Source organism: Anolis sagrei, chromosome 3 (genome assembly GCF_037176765.1).
Source record: "Anolis sagrei isolate rAnoSag1 chromosome 3, rAnoSag1.mat, whole genome shotgun sequence".
Classification (NCBI taxonomy): Eukaryota; Metazoa; Chordata; class Lepidosauria; order Squamata; family Dactyloidae; genus Anolis; species Anolis sagrei.
Genome location: NC_090023.1, coordinates 115,755,734 through 115,773,026, shown reverse-complemented (window position 1 = coordinate 115,773,026; position 17,293 = coordinate 115,755,734). Strand labels below are relative to the sequence as shown.

At 37.4% G+C, this 17,293-nt stretch overlaps 1 protein-coding gene across 19 annotated transcripts in view; it reads right to left on the bottom strand.

Moving 5' to 3' along the window:
- Positions 1 to 3,385: 3,385 nt before the first annotated feature.
- The window catches only part of DOCK9 (dedicator of cytokinesis 9), a 139,699-nt gene continuing 125,791 nt past the window's right edge, over positions 3,386 to 17,293 (bottom strand). For 13 of the 19 annotated variants that reach the window (XM_060769530.2, XM_060769535.2, XM_060769549.2 and 10 more), the window contains 9 exons: positions 16,827 to 16,949; positions 15,369 to 15,482; positions 14,803 to 14,838; positions 13,993 to 14,139; positions 12,858 to 13,068; positions 11,299 to 11,489; positions 8,321 to 8,421; positions 8,089 to 8,227; positions 3,386 to 6,026 (listed from right to left, as the gene is read on the bottom strand). In XM_060769530.2, coding sequence (XP_060625513.2) covers positions 5,904 to 6,026; positions 8,089 to 8,227; positions 8,321 to 8,421; positions 11,299 to 11,489; positions 12,858 to 13,068; positions 13,993 to 14,139; positions 14,803 to 14,838; positions 15,369 to 15,482; positions 16,827 to 16,949 — 1,185 coding nt within the window. In that variant the 3' untranslated portion in view covers positions 3,386 to 5,903. The remainder of the gene's footprint in view (positions 6,027 to 8,088; positions 8,228 to 8,320; positions 8,422 to 11,298; positions 11,490 to 12,857; positions 13,069 to 13,992; positions 14,140 to 14,802; positions 14,839 to 15,368; positions 15,483 to 16,826; positions 16,950 to 17,293) is intronic. The other 6 variants (XM_060769544.2, XM_060769541.2, XM_060769539.2 and 3 more) reach the window with 1 other exon arrangement.

Here is a 17,293-nt window from a genome sequence, read left to right as displayed (position 1 = left end):
TTGCACCACTGGGGGCTCCCACTTACTATTCAGTAAACTCAAAGGACCTACATAGGCATTTTTCAGCTTTATTCATGCTTACTGAAGGAGCTACTTGGATGAATAGAATATTTAAAGATGCTTGACCCAACTCAGGACGCATACATTTTGTCTGGCCTTGGCAGGCATCACTTGTGTTAGCCATATGGAGTACCTTTTATGACTATGGCCAAATATGAATGTGAACTTCTTTTGGAACTTAGAAAACCCCTTTGGCATGTGTTTCTCTTGCACAGATGAATATTAATCAATTATACGCATTATACTTGTCAACTGCAAATGCTATAATTATTCTAATATAAAAAACCAAGATGAACAGAGAACAGAGACCTATCAAGATGCTGATGTCCAAGGAGATTCCCATCCCTATAGCAATTTAAGTTCTCCCTTGTTTTCCTGTTCCTCCTTTTACCTTCCATTTGCAGTTTCACTGACACATTTTAAGAAGGAGCACACCCTCGGAAGTGTTTCATATCTGGACATGTAAAACGGGTTAGTTGATGGGTGTTACCTCCTACACCTCTCGCTCCTCTCACTCTGAAATTTTGTTTCATATAGAAGTTTCTTCTCTTGGCTAAGAAGTCAGTCTATCCACTAGGATGGCACCTCCTTCTGGAAGCAGCACATAAGGGTCTGCAATGCATTTCTTAAGCTATTTGCCAAGACAATTCTAGAGCAGTGGGAAAAGAAATGTAATTGCATAAAATGAACTAAAATGGAGCCACACTGGCACAATGGGTTAAACCCTTGTGCTGGCTGAACTGCTGACCTGAAGATCAGTGGTTCGAATCCATGAGATGTGGTGAGCTCCCTCTGTCAGCTCTAGCTTCCCATGTGAGGACATGAGAGAAGCCTTTCACAGGATGGTAAAACATATCGGCGTGTCCTAGGCAATGTCTCTGCAGATGGCCAATTCTCTCACACAAGAAGTGACTTGCAGTTTCTCAAGTCGCTTCTGATACGATAAAAAAAACCCCTAAAGTAACTGAAAGGACCACTATGACTCTGGATACGTTTCCTATTTTATTGTCTTTTCCTGCACTAAATTTTGTTTGTGTGGCTCCTTTTTATAATATATTCAGTAATGACCTTCTAAAGAAGTAATAGTTCTGTGTGTCTGTAGAATTGAAACAGTCGTGAAGCCCAAAAGAGAGGGTGACATTAAAAACTGTTAAATCAATGTGATCAGCTTGTCAACTAGCATGTTCACATTTTGATGTCTTCCTACATAATTTAAAACAATTCCCCTTGTTTTCATTTAGATACCAGCTGAAAGTGTACTGACTTGTGCAAGGTTAGAGAGATAAGCAAGAGTTAATTTGGTTTCATCTAGAGGCAGTTAACTTTGCCTCTGGTACAATGACAATGATGTCTCTTTTGTAATATTTCCTCCTTTAAAACAGGCTTCAAGGTCTCCACACACTTTGCTTTAAGGTAGCGAAACAGCCTTTATTCAACACTGAGAGGATGTTAAATGTAATGGGAAAAATTCAACCTTTTTCATTGTCCTGATATTGAATTCTGGCAGCAGAGCTTAAGAAAGAGGTAAAGGACATGCTCACATAAAGGTTAGCTGGAAATTCTTGTTATTTCTTTTATTGAATGGTATCAAAGCTATGGTATCTGATTTATGTCTTTATTCACTTTCCATATTGTTCTTTATGAAAACTGGCATACATTTTGGGCTTTGTTTCTATGCAAGCTAGATAAATCACCTTCATGCATAGATGGAAACATGGAGCTTTGAGAAGAAAATGTCTATCCTACTCTTAAAGGTAAAGATTTCCCCTTGACATGAAGTTTAGTCATGTTCAACTCTGAGGGTTGGTGCTCATCTCCATTTCCAAGCTGAAGAGCCAGCGTTGTGCGTAGATGCCTCCAAGATCATGTGGCTGCATGGAGTGCTGTTACCTTTCCGCAGAAGCAGTCCCTATTGATCTGACCACATTTCCATGTTTTCAAATTGCTAGGTTGGCAGAAGCAGGGGCTAACAGTGGGAGCTCACCCCACTCCCTGGATTCGGTAAGTTCAGCAGTTCAGCGGTTTAACTCGCTGTGCCACCAGGGGCTCCATCATCCTCTTACTGGCCCATAATTGTATTATGATAGTTTTTGATTCTTTTAATTCATTAAACTTGATGACTTAATTATGGCTGCAATGGGGGCTCTAAGTAAATTTCATTGTAGAAAAAAATCCAATTTATATCAAAACAAAATAATACATTTTAAAATATCTTTCAAATAATAGCTCAAAAACATCATACTGTACATTGATTTTTCCTCTCTCGTGTACTGTTCTCACCTACCTCTTAAAATATACTATAACAATTGGAAGCTGGATTAGACATGGGCACAGCAAGGAAGGAGAAAGCAAACTATTTCAATACACAGAAAGGCATTCTGGCAAAAGTTCTTTGATATCAAGAGTTTCGCTTCCTGATCATGTGTACGTCATAAGAGTAGGTAAAAGTAAAGGTTTCCCTTTGACATTAAGTCTAGTCGTGTCCGACTCTGGGGGGTAGTGCTCATCTCCATTTCTAAACCGAAGAGCCGGCATTATCTGTAGACACCTCCAAGGTCATGTGGCTGCATGACTGTATGGAACGCCATTACCTTCCTGCTGAAGAGGTACATATTGTTCTACTCACATTTGCACCTTTTTGAACTGCTAGGTTGGCAGAAGCTGGGGCTAACAGCAGGAGCTCACCCCACTCCCTGGATTCGAACCGCCGACCTTTCAGCAGCTCAGTGGTTTAACCTGCTGCGCCACTGGGGGCTCCAGATCTTAGTAGTAATGGCAATAAAATATACAGTACACCTTTGCTCTGGAATCCCTTTGCCCCCTGATTGCAGTAACATGGAAACATGACAGGAAGTATATTAATGCTCTGAACATCCTTATGGTCACGATAATTGTGTATATGGATCTTCTCCTGATTAGATATAAAAAGTTAGCTGCCTGAAGCTAAGACAACATACATCACACTCCCCAGACTAGCAAATTCTGAAGAGTATATTTAAATCAAGCTATCCAGAGCCTTATCAGGAAAAACAGCCGAGTTCTGAAGGTCAGTAGATTTCCATATTGCTCTGTGATAATTTATGTTTTGAATAATGGCAATTAATTCCCTTTATCTATAGCGATTACAGTATATAGCAACAAAGTTCAAACTTTTGCATTCTAATAGTCATTTCACCTAAATTTGAAAGTAGCTATTCATTGAGTGCATTATGAAGTGTATAAATCTGTTGTGTACTTATTACACTTCCGAGGATGAAGCCCTTAGTCTGAAGTTTATTAATTGCCCCCATAAACCCTCCAAGTTCATGTAACTGAGAATGCATGCTGACAATAAATATCAAAAGCTTTTATTGCAGATAGTTATCTGAAGCCTGCTTCTGTACTGTGAGTGCTTTTAAACAACAGTCCAAATGTGGCACACAACTATCTGGCATAAAAAGCAGAATTTCTTTAGTGAAAAGGGCGTTACAAGTAAACATTATTATTATTATTATTATTATTATTATTATTATTATTATATTTTGTCGAAGGCTTTCATGGTCGGAACCACCGGGTTGCTGTGAGTTTTCCAGATTGTATGGCCATGTTCCAGAAGCATTCTCTTCTGAAGTTTTGCCCAAATCTATGGCAGGCATCCTTAGAGGTTGTGAGGTCTTTTCTCTCACCCTGGACATTCCACAGATATATAAACCACACTTGCCTAGTTTCTAAAAGACCTCACAACCTCTGAGGATGCCTGCCATAGAGAGAATGCTTCTGGAACATGGCCATACAGCCCAGAAAACTCAGCAAGTTATTATTATGATGTTACATTGCTATATCAAGCATTTGATACATATACCAGAATTGTCTCTAGCCTGAACTCTGAATTGCTGAAAACAATGTAATGGAAAACTTTTTTTTCTCTATGAGGGGAAGTAGATAGCTTTTCTAAGATGTATTCATGAGCAGCATGGTTAATTCAAAATTTAAATATCTGGCCTATTTCACAAAGGAGAAACTAAACCAAATATGTCCCAGAATCTTTTGAAACTTATTACTATTACAGTAGAGTCTCGCTTATCCAACCTTTGCTCATCCAATGCTCTGTATTATCCAACACAGTCTGCCTCCCGCCTGGAATAATGTCTAGGGTGGGAGAAAGAAAGAACCCTTGTCTGTTTTGATACTAAATTCATAAATACAGTAATTTAGGGGTCTTCAAACTAAGGACTGAGGGGCGGATACGGCCCTCCAAAGTCATTTACCAGGCCCTTGCTCGGTCAATCTACGTCTGAAATGACTTGAAAGCACACAACAGCCAAAACCAGGCCCACACATCCCATTGAAATACTAATGTTTGTATTTGTTAAAATTGTTCTTCATTTTAATTATTGTATTGTTTTAAAGTGTTTCTTGCACTACAAATAAGATATGTGCAGTATGCATAAGAATTCTTTCATGCTTTTTTTCGAATTATAATCTGGCCCTCCAACAGTTTGAGGGACTGTGACCTGGCCCTCTGTTTAAAAAGTTTGTGGACCCCTGAAGTAAGTACTACACAACATTACCATATCTTGAACTGCTTTTTCTGTCGATTTGTTGTAAAACATGATGTTTTGGTGCTTCATTTGTAAAACCATCATGTAATCTGACGTTTAATAGGCTTTTCCTTAATCCCTCCTTATTATCCAACGTTTTCGCTTATCCAATGTTCTGCTGGCCCGTTTATGTTGGATAAGCGAGACTCTGTATTTAGAAAAACAATATAATAATATCCAACTTTAGCAGACAGTGTTGCTTTGCAGTACTAAAATAAAATGTTCCGAGCAAGTTCCACATAAATTAAACTTTTTTTTTAATACAGATGGAGTATATAATGTTTAATTACAGCAGGCCAGTGTTTTCAGTTAAATAAAATTAAAACCCTTTATGTTCTCAAATATAAAATTACCTATTCATGTCTTAAAACAATATTGCAAAAGCTTAAATTACATCACCAATTACCACAGTAGTTATCACCACTTTCATACTCCATCACTTTGGCAAAAATGATGTCTTATTTTTAAAAACAGTGCATAATGTTACAGAAACTGTATACAACCCCATATTGCACTTATTTATATACAATAATGTGTAAAAAGAAAATAGAGCATTTACTTGGAATGAACATGAATTTGTCACAATTGTAGAAGGATGAAAGCTGGTATGGATATTAAAAATGTTTAGAAATGTAATACATTTATGTACAGACTTTATGGTCTATATATTAACAAATATGTACAATTCTTTTATAGACTATCATGTAGTGTGACCTTTGGTCGGATGGAGCTGCTCAATTAATGTTATGCTGCTATGTCCTCCAAAATGCCAAGAAAATATAAAATGGAGCACAACTGCTTGTTAAATACAAAAATCCACATCTAATACATTAACCCCGCAAATTAGTGATGTAACCCACTAGTATTTGTATTTTGCATCAATTTGTATGTGAAAACAGTTAACAACACTTTTGTACATATACATTCCATAATACCTGTCAATAGTGTGCCATTTCTTTTACAATACCAAATACAAAACATAAGGACATTTCCCAGAACCCTTCAGTATTTGCTTCTCCAAACACCTAGAATCTTTAATATTGCCAGCAAAATATAAAAAAATATGTGCACCATCAATATACGTATATGGTATCTTCCATCTATTTTCTTATCCCTGACTGATCCAAAGATTTAAACACTCTCAATCATTAGAACCTGCACAGTTCTCTTCCAACTGTGGATTTTATCCTGAGTTTGCAAATCATCATAAAAAAAATAAAAATCTTTTTTGGTCCAACTCAAAGCGGTTTCCCCCCAAAAGGTTTATGCAACAGAAGAAGAGCTGGGCATTCCATGAACTGTTGTGCTTGTTGGTGTCCCACTAATGGCATTGAAAATATGTAGCGAATTCGGCATTACACTGGCCTTTTCTTCTGCAGTAGTAATCTTAAAGAGAGAAGAAGAGATACATACATCATACAGATATATTGACAGATAAAGTGGAGCGCGGGGAGGGGGGGTTATCATGGTCTTTGCTTTGGTGATCAAAAAGTAAATATGAAAGAGTTAACTTTAGATAAAAGCAGGAAAGCCTTCTATAAATATATTTATGAAACCATGTCATTCGTGTGGAAGCAATGAATTTTTCATTTAAATGACTGGAACCTCCTGAATTAATATCAGTTCTCCATCATGGCACAGCTTATTTATTTATTTGCGGTATACTGCCCTTTTCAACCCCGAAGGGGACTCAGGGCGGTTCACAGCTTTTCACAAACATAGTCTTAAATATATGTTTATCATGGCCATTGTTTTCTCCAAAAAGAAAAAAAAAAGAGACTCCCTTCCTTTTCTGATACAGGCAGTCCCCAAATTGCAAACCTCTGATTTACATATGACTCCTAGTAACAAATTTGGAATGAGACAACAGGAAGTGAGAGGAAATCCACCCGTTGAAAGCCAAATTCACTCCTGGAAGAGTTTTATCATGGGGAAAAGGGGTCTCCACTAAAGCTTTATCACCAATCCTTGTTTCCACAACAAGCCAACATTTTCAAAATCCAATTGTCACAGGAACAGAAAGTGAGGGGAAATCTCCTGAACAGAGACATAGATAGCAAAACAAACATTACAGCAGTGTTAAATCCTGCCTTATGCCATTCAAAACTGAAAAAAATATTTTTTGGCTGTAGTTACACTTAAAAATGTTACCTCCTGTTCCAACTTGCATACAAATTCAACTTAAAAACAAACCTACAGATCCTATCTTGTTCGTAACCCGGGGACTGCCTGTATTTGTTCAGTATGAGTACAGCAAAATTCCTCAATGAATAAAATAGTAAATATTAAACAAGATATGTACCATCACCACCGTACTTCTAAGCTCCTTCACCTCCATACTATAATAAGCAAGCTGTGTTTGCCACTCATGCTAAACTGTGGTTTATGTAATGTGCATGTACAGGAAAAACAAGCCTTGAGTTTATGAGCTCTCCCTCCCACGTAACAGAAAGGAGCGTGGCAGTTTTAGCCAGACCAATAACAACTGTAATAATTGAGACTCGAATGAATGCTGCATCATTCCAAATATTCCAATGCAAAGCTATGGTTTTTTAAACCAACCATTCATGTTATTAACAACTTTTGATCCAGAAAATAGTTATCTGCGATTAACTCAAAGTCGACTAGGAAATTTCCAAACTCCTCCCTGTTGAACATGTTATGCAGGAGGGTAATTTTGTAATGGGAGCCGCTCACTCCAGATTCTTTATTTTCATGGTTTAGCATGATATGCAGGAGCAGATTAAGAAACGAATTAATTTATTAGACCAAAAGAAAGAGAACAAGCCTGTCTATGAAACATAAAAAAGTTAAACATTTCATCTTGTGCCTCTGAAGCAAAGGCAACACAAAACTAGAAAGAGAAAAACTAAAAAATATTACCATCCCAGCTGATCACATTTTCAAAGCAGCGTAAGGGGGGGAAGAAGAAAGAAAGATGCCCATTAAGATTTCTACAAAATATATAAAGATGTTTCTAACAGAAAAATTGGTTTATCTGCTTTATCTTTTCAATGTGTATTTAAGAAAGCACAGTGGACATTTCAATATTTGCATAATAGGCCATTCAACTACATTTATATATTCAAAAACACAAAAAGTAAGCTTAGATATTTCAGTAAAATGAGCTCCCTCTACTGAAAGTTTGAAAGTTGCTACCCAGTATTAGGTTTCTGGTACATTATGTATAAAAATACACAAACACACACACAGATTCCCATCTGGGATCTTTTTCTTTATGGAAAGTAGAACAGATATTCCCTAAAGAAACCAAAAAGCAATTAAAGCAGCAACATATAAATAATAGTAAAAAAAAGTACCCTGATGGACAATTGAGAAAAACATATATAAAGTATACATTCAATTTGTTTGTTTTTTTGAATTAAATACTTCAACAGTATAGAATTTTCCTTCACCTTAAATGAAATATGTAAGATTTAGTACATACTTGTTCATGCATGATTTCAGAAAGTTCTTTTGTCATTTCTCTGTAGTTAGCCTTCATTTCTTCTTGATATTCTATCTGATCTTCTTTTATTAGCCGCTCATTTACTTCTAGAGCCTGCCCACAAGCTTCCACAAATTGTCTGGAAGTATAATTAAGCAAAACAAATGATCTAAAAATTATTCTGAAGTAAGGAAGCTACAACGTAAAATGATAGGATTTTCTGATAATTTACCTGAACACTTCCTTCAGTAACTTCACTTTATTGTCTGGATACCTTTTGGTATTTGTGTCGTCCAAGAAAACCCTGGCATATGCTAATGGTCCAGCATTAACCTTTGAAAAAAAATTATTAATTTATTTAAAACATTAATATTCCGCCCTTCTCTCCCCGAGAGGGACTTGGGGAGGAACAAAACATATATATGGCAAACATTCAATGCCAGAACATAAAATAAACTATAAATATACATAAACACTAAAATCAATTATCTCCACTTTAAAATCAATTGTTTAAACCAGGGGTCCTCAAACTTTTTAAACAGAAGGCCAGGTCACAATCCCTTTAAACAGAGGGCCGGATTATAATTTGAAAAAAAAGAAGAATTAATTCCTATGCACACTGCACATATCTTATTTGTAGCGCAGAAAACACTTTAAAACAATACAATAATTAAAATGAAGAACAATTTTAACAAATATAAACTTATTCGTATTTCAGTGGGAAGTGTGGGGCTGCTTTTGGCTGATGAGATAGGATTGTTGTTATTGTGTGCTTTCAAGTCGTTTCAGACTTAGGTTGACCCTGAGTGAGGGCCGGGTAAATGACCTTGGAGGGCCATATTCGGCCCCCAGGCCTTAGTTTGAGGACCCCTGGTTTAAACCATCTCGGATCAATCATACCAGAGGGTATCAGTCATACCAGAGCAGGGTAAAGTTTCCTATTGTTGCATTATTGCACTGTACCAAAGGCTTGGTCCCACTGCCAAGGTTTAACCATCTTTCTGAAGGACAGGAGGGAGGGTGCTGATCTAATCTCACTAGGGAGTCATTTCCATAGCCGAGGGGCAATCACTGAGAAGACCTTCTCTCTCGGCCCCACCAATCTCACCTGTGATGATGGCGGGACTGAGAGCAGGGCCACCCTGGAAGATCTTAATTTCTGTAGTGTAACATCAAATTAGTAACATAAAAGCAAAATTTCCTGATATGGGTGTGGTCAAAAACTAAATTAGTCTTATTTACATCACATATAGAGGGAAAGTAGAGCTTCTCTCTCTATATGCCTCTAAGTCTAAATCATCTCCTGGGGATATTCTAACTGCAATTCCTCCACTGTGCAAAGAATGGGGTCAATGGTACATATATCAAACTCAAGGCCTGCAGGGCAAATCTGGTCTGCCATGTCATTTTATGTGGCCCTCCAGATACTGTGTTATAACTCCTGTATTCCTCATCATTAGACATCATGGCTGGAGCTGATGGGAGCCGCAATATAGTAACATCTGGAAGGTTGCAGTTTGTTCTGTTTAGTCAGGAGAGTGGGATACAAGGCTTGTGGGTATGATATCTGACTTTAAAATGTCATTTAACCTTTCCCCAACCCAAGAGTCACAAATGCTGTTGGGTTGCAATTCTCATTATCCCCAGTCCACATGGCGAATAATCAAAATTGGTGGAAGTTGTCATTCAGTAACATCTGGAGCTCCAAATTGGGTAAAATCTGAAGAGGACTGATCACTATGATAAAAAAGTTATATTTGGCCCTCTGTATCCCCAAATTTTCCATCCATGGATTCAATGGTCCTTTGAAGGGAACTGTACGGTTGATGTGGCCCTCAATGAAAATGAGTTTGACACCCCAGACTTATAAGGTCCCTTCCAGGTCTTTCTCCAAATGCAGCCAGAAATCAAAGGACTTCAAGCTATGGACTAAGATGAAAAAACAAAGAAGTCTTCATGGACAGTCAAATCAGTGGAGAGCTGGATCTAGTTCTTAAACTTAATTTCACATACTCACTGAATATTCCTGGCTATGTATGAGCAAAATACATAATTCTAAAATTAGGGAGAAGTTCTCCAGGGTGCAGCAAAGTAGGCATTACGCAGCACCACTGACTAAAAGTGTTCCCAGGTTTTCTCCAACTGTCATGCAGTCTGACCAAATTAACTTTTGCTACTGAATTACTTATTTGTCCTAGGGATAATTAATGCTGTTTGACACCTCTTTAACTGCCATGACTCAATGCGATGGGATCCTGGGATTCGTAGTTTGGCGAGACAACAGTATTCTTTGGCAGGGAAAGCTAAAGACCTTGTAAAACTCCAACTCCCATGAGTTCACAACACTGAGCCATAGCTGTTAAAGTAGTTTCAATCTGCAATATTTCTATAATGTACATACACCATTAGTCAAGGTAATATATGCAGAAAAAATGTTTCGGGCTGTTCTTCCATTGGGAGGAAAGCAAGAAATACCCCCCTCAAGAGAAGAAATGTACATTGCATTCTATTTTATATACCATATTTACTCGAATCTAATGCTCATTATTTTTGAAGAAATTACTTCACCAAAATTAGATTTGTGTAATACAGTAATCTTAGTACTGAGCCAAAGCAAAAAGGGAAGCTGCTTAAAAGGCACCTGCAGCTACTCTTTGATGTCCCCTCAAATGTAATTGCCATGGCTCAATGCTATGCAATCCTCGACTTTGTAGTTTGGCAGAGTTTTTATTTCGGCAGAGAAAACTCAAGACCTTGTAAAACTACATGATTTCATAACATTGAGCCAGGTTTTCCTTTCCATCATTGGAAACTTTGGTATTTCAACACTCCTGGGTTTTTGTTTTTTTTTTAATCTAAGCATACAGCAAGAAACTGTAATGTACACCTTTTTGGCCATATTACAAAGAGAGCACATAACGCTGCACATTACATTCACCACCATTTTTATTTTATTGTTGGTTTCAGGATTCTGAAAATCGAGGTGCATTAGACTCAAGTAAATACAGGTAATTTTATTTCATCTTGCATTTTCTAGTGCTGGGTGAAATATACTTAATCCTGGACATACAAAGGTTCCTTTGGATATAGTGCATTTTTAATAACCACAATTAAAGTCCTCAATCCACACCATGCAAGTTTTTTTTTAATCCTAGTTTATAAAAAATAATGTAAAGGACGCATCTGTCAACACCAATGTAAACATCTTACCTGTACACTAACACTACCCTGTAGCTTTAATTGAAGTTTGATCATGTCCACTTCTGCTGATGAACAAAGCTGCCGGAGCTCTGCGACCTTCTTACTCATTTCATCAATAGCTACTTCAATTGGGTTTAAATCTATATAGTGCTGATACATTATGGGAATCCGTTTTTTCACATAGGGGAAACAATGTATAGCTGGAGAAAGAAAACCATTTTGAGTTACAATCTGGTTATGTAGTTGAATACAAACACTTAATTTTATAAAATTGAGAAACTATTACTCGAGGAGGGGGGCTAACCTTGCTATGTAATATAGGATTCAACCTATAAAGCAGCAGCTTTAGTAGATCAATTCTTTGGAAGATATGTGGTTATTTTGTCTAGCAAATAAAATACAAAGAAATATGAAAGGGCCAATGGTACCTCTGAAGAAAACCGTAGCTCAGATAAGAGAAATTGTCTATGCTTCACAAATCTGGGCTTTATGGCAGAATGGTGATTTTTTATCATGTCAGAATCAACTTAATATAGTATGTTTTATGTAGATATGACTTGTGAGCCGCTCTGAGTCCCCTTCAGGATGAGAAGGGCGGCATATAAATGTTGTAAATAAATAAATAAACTTGAGAATATATTGCAAGTCTCATCTGGTGTGAGAGAATTGGCCATCTGCAAGGACGTTGCCCAGGGGGCGCCCAGATGTGTTACCATCTCATGGGAGGCTTCTCTCATGTCCCTTCATGGGAATCTGGGGCTGACAAGACAAGAGCTGTCTTGCAGATTTGAACTGCCGGGCTTCAGGTCAGCAGTTCAGCCAGTGCCAACACAGCTCCAATGGAATGGTGATAAGATAGCCGTTGCTAAAAGATATCCTCGTCAAGTTCATTTGGAATTTGCAAGAAGATATGCAGGAGATAGAGCTGAACTGTGAGAAAACATTTACTCATCAAAAGAAGCCAAAACCGAATGTTTGAATTTAGTGCAAAAATGTATGTGTGGTACAAAGCCAACTATGTTCATTTGCCTTAAGATCAACAACATCAGAGTAAAGCACAATGGTGGTAACATCGTATTGTGGGAGTGAATGATCTGGATTAAAAATAAAAAGATGGAGCCAAATACAAGGCAGGAATCCCAAGGCTGAGGTGGAGGGTCATCTTCATGGCCCTGAACATAGTAACAGTGGTGAGGTTTCATAACAAAAATCTCACATTGGAGATCTGCAACCAATACCAGCCCAATTTCCAGACAGGGTGTGTTTATAGCCCTTATCCACTGGTCAGATCTACACTTTTGGTCCCCAAACCTGCCATTGATTTATATATGAGGCTTACTTATAGATTAATATATATAGTACATGTCGTTTTCCTTTCAAACAGAATCATGAACACATATCCATGATTTATTAAAACTACAGCCATAAATAAAAATGAGATTATTATGAGAGTTTTAAATGAAATGACACATGCAACAGGTAATAATACCGTTTCTTGAGAACTTCCAAATGAAGAGCTCTATGGAAAGAAGAAAGCCCTAGAAGAAATGTGATTTTTGGCTTAGTACCTGTAAGAATAGTGCGCCGTTTACATTGCTCTTCCACTCCACCTCGTCTTTTCCCCAGTTGAGTAAAAGGCATCTCAAACATAAAGCGACGGATGTTATGATTTCTTTCAAACTCTGTCTTTCTCTCCTGCAGTTCCTTCTCCTCAAAGTATGGAATTACATGCGTAACTTGAATATAGGCATATTTTGAATCCAAATCCTTAGGATTTACCTTAAACGAATGCGAGAAAATGGAAACTCAATCATCAATACGAACAGTTATTTAAAGGTGTATAACGGTGGTTCCTAACCTGTGGTCCCTGAACCTCCAGTGGTCCCCAAGAACTAAAATAAGGTCCACAGCCTCACCGTTGCTACACTGTTGCAATGAGAATGACTGGTCTCGCTAAACTCTCTTATAGTGCCAAGGCAACAGGGATGTCAAGAAAAACTACCTCTGAGGATGCTTGCCATAGATGCAGGCGAAACGTCAGGAAAAATCCCTCTAGAACATGGCCCTATAGCCCGAAAAAACCCACAAGAACCTAGTGATTCCAGCCATGAAAGCCTTCGACAATACATCAAGAAAAATGCATTGGATAGACCACATCAGCTCTAGATTATTAAATATGGTTTTCTGTGGGCGAGCAGATGGCTACTACTGGATGGCATATGATCTGTATAAGAAACTAGAGCTGTAACCTTTTGCTACTTATGTTGGAAAGTGGTCCCCAGTCAAGTGGTCCCTGGTCAAAAAAAGGTTGGGAACCACTGGTGTATAACCATACATGGTGAATAATAAAACCTTAAATTCTCATTCTGATCGCAATATGAAAATTAGTATTGAATATTCTCAAGGTCCTTTTCACTTCATTCATATATCACTGACTTGTTTGCTCTGCTATTTACTCAACTAGACAATAATATATTGAACTACATTTTACTGTAAGTGCTGTTAAGGTAGAGGGGGAAAAATCAGATTGAGCACATACCAATCCCAGGTTTCTCCATTTTATAATATTTTGAATACATTTTTAAATCGGAAGTAATAGAATGAATTTGTTCATACTGATTTTTTAATCATTATATAGATTGCATCAAGAAATGCCATATCACCATCTATTATTGTATCTGTTTACATAGATATAGGTCTTACTTTGCCAGAATCTTGGATCATTCTGACATTTTCAGATCCAAATTTATCTGAATATAATTTTTGCAGTCTCTGAGAAATCTCGGAAAGAGGTGTGAGTTTAGGCTCTTTGTAAATATATTCCTTTCCATCTTCATCTTCAAAGAATCCCTTTAGAGGAAATAAAACAGCATTCTGATCAGATAAATAATTAATACTTAAGACAAGGTTAAAGGATAGAGTGAAGTAAAAATAAAGTGTGATTAAAGTATCAAGGAGAGTAAAACATCTATTACAATATGGGTGGATTGTAAATGAAAACATAAATGGTTATAAAAGGGAATGCTACAAATCATGTGATATGTCAACATTAATGTTTTGAGCAAAGTTCTTTTTTCATATTGATTGCTCATATGCCTATTTCACATGCCAGTATACTCATCTTCTCCAAAGGTAATATCAGCGTGCAAGTCCAATTTGATCTAGAATCATCTCATTTCAATTCTATTTAATGTCTGTAAAGAATTTTACACTTCTCAGTGTCTGCACCAAAGCTGACTTGTTTCCTTTGAACAAAGAGCAGAATAAAAGCAGATTCAATGGAAAGTGAAACAGGTGTCTGCTTTCATATAGAAAACCAGATATGAGTTAATGGTTTAAGTCGGCAAAATAAATATTGCTATTTCAAGATGAAATGGACAATGTAGTGCAAAGAACACAACATAGCACTATAAAACGCATACTAGACTGACAAAAAAACCCCACACCAAATTAAGCTTATATGCAGTAATTACTACTGCATTGCTTGCTTTGGAAAGCAGTTTCTGTAATTACCTCCACATCTGTTTCACTGTCTGTAAACTGGTATTGCTAAGGTCATAAGAAACAACAGAATAAGTCGAATGTTATATTTTTTGCAGTGTACAGTTCTATGTCCTATATATAGATAATCAAAATCCACTTAAATCTACAACTGATTTTCCTACACTGAATACAACATGCACACACATACACTGTTTGCTTAAAATATAACACCAGAAAAAAAAACTTGTTGTGTTGCATTAAGCATGCAGTACCAGCAGCCGTGTGGTTTTGTCTACAAGTAGAACATATTTTTTTTGTAGATTGAAAAAAAAAATAACAGACATCTAACGCACCAAAAGTAGTTTTAAAAAAAATAGCTGTAAATGGTCATTAACTGGAAAACTTACCGCTGCCTTAAGAAAGTAATAGTAAAGAAAAAAGAAAAAAGCAGAGTGTTTACTAATGTAGAGATTTCCTATTCACAATACAGCAATGAAATTACAATTATACAACATAGATAGAAAAAGAATGTTTTTAAAGAAAGGATACATCATCAAGTTAGAAAACTGAGAAAAGAAAAAAGGAACAAATCTCACCTGTCCAAAAAACGCAACTCTGAAATAGGTTCCCAGCAGTCTCTTTCCTGTATGCATTACTTCTGTGACTTTGCTGTAGGCCCGATGTAATGTGTCATAGAGATGAGCCAGCCTCTAAAAGGAAGGGAAAAACATGTATCTTGTGAATTGGCAACCCTTGTTATTTATTACTTTTTGATTAGCACAAAACAGATTCAAAAACAACCCTTTCCAAAACATGAACAAGCATTTGTATCACTACAGAGCTAGGTGAAGTTACATTTCCATTTGCATTTAATAATAGTAATTTATCCTACTCTGGTGTATTGGTAGTACAGATGAGCCACTGAATGATGATCATAGTTTGTAAAGGCTGTTGGGCTAATGTTAGGAAAACTCTACTATTTGGATCAGGGAGGTCATTTCAGGGAGGGCCAAATCAGCCTTATGGTGGCCTTCAATGGCCATTGAATCCATGGATGCAGAATCTGTGGAGACAGAGGGCCAACTATATATTTTTTTACATAGTGGTTGGTGCTCTTTAGTTTTTACCCAGTTTGGGTTCCCAGATGTTATTGAATGACATCTCTCATCACTTTTGATTATTTGTCATGTAGACTGAGGATGGCGGCAATTGCAACCCAACAGCACTTGTGGCTCTGAGGTTGGGGAAAGAATAAAGGGCATTGTACAGTCAGACATCGTATCCACAAGCCTTGTATCTTAATCCAAACCCCACTATCCTGACTAAATTGAACAAACTTCGGCCTTCCAGATGTTACTGTATCACAATTCCTATCAGCTCTAATCATGATGTCCAATCATAGAATCAAAGAGTTAGAAGAGACCTCATGGGCCATCCAGTCCAACCCCCTGCCAAGAAGCAGGAATATTGAATTCAAATCACCCCTAACAGATGGCCATCCAGCCTCTGTTTAAAAGCTTCCAAAGAAGGAGCCTCCACCACACTCTGGGGCAGAGAGTTCCACTGCCGAACGGCTCTTACAGTCAGGAAGCTCTTCTTCATGTTCAGATGGAATCTCCTTTCTTGTAGTTTGAAGCCATTGTTCCGCATCCTTGTCTCCAAGGAAGCAGAAAACAAGCTTGCTCCCTCCTCCCTGTGGCTTCTTCTCACATATTTATACATGGCTATCATAATGATAAGAAGGAATATAGGAGTTGTAGTCCAGCATCTGCAGGGCCACATAAAATGACATGGTGAGTTGAATTTAACCTGGGGGCTTTGAGTATAACACATGTGATTTAGATTAAGATCCAATGAAACAAATTAAATCAGAACCAACTGAAATCTCATGACTTTCAGCAGGATTTACCTGTGATCTGCTCCAATTTGATTGGGCCTAACAGTTACACAATTTTATGTAACACACAACTGTTCACTGTTACATAATTTAATGTACCACACAACTGTCTTGCAATGAAGCAAAATAATTACAGTTTCAGACTGATAGTAAATACCTCAAAATCTCTCCGTTTTTCATAAATAGGAATGATAAGTTTATAGATGTCGGCAATCAGTTCATAACGTTCAGCTTTCCACAGTCCATCTGCACATTGTTCTAGCAATTCCATAAGTACATCCTAGTTATAGAAAAAAAGAGGGGGGGGGGAATGGTACACTTTTAATTGGAGTAGAGCTTTAATGTTGAACAAACCAGTTTTATTATTTTTTAAGGAATGAAAAATGATTAATTCCTCAAACAGTATAATGGGATATACTAATATTGCTAACTGTTGCTAAGTGGGGTTGGCTACAAGGAGCAGACCCCCCCCCCCCCCCCCGATGAAGCAGCTCCATTGGCTGTCAGTCTGTTTCCAGGCACAATTCAAAGTGTTGGTTATGACCGTTAAAGCCCTAGACGGTTCAGGTCCAGGCTATTTGGCTGACTGTATCCCCTTGTATGAACCTGCCCTGAGATCCTCAG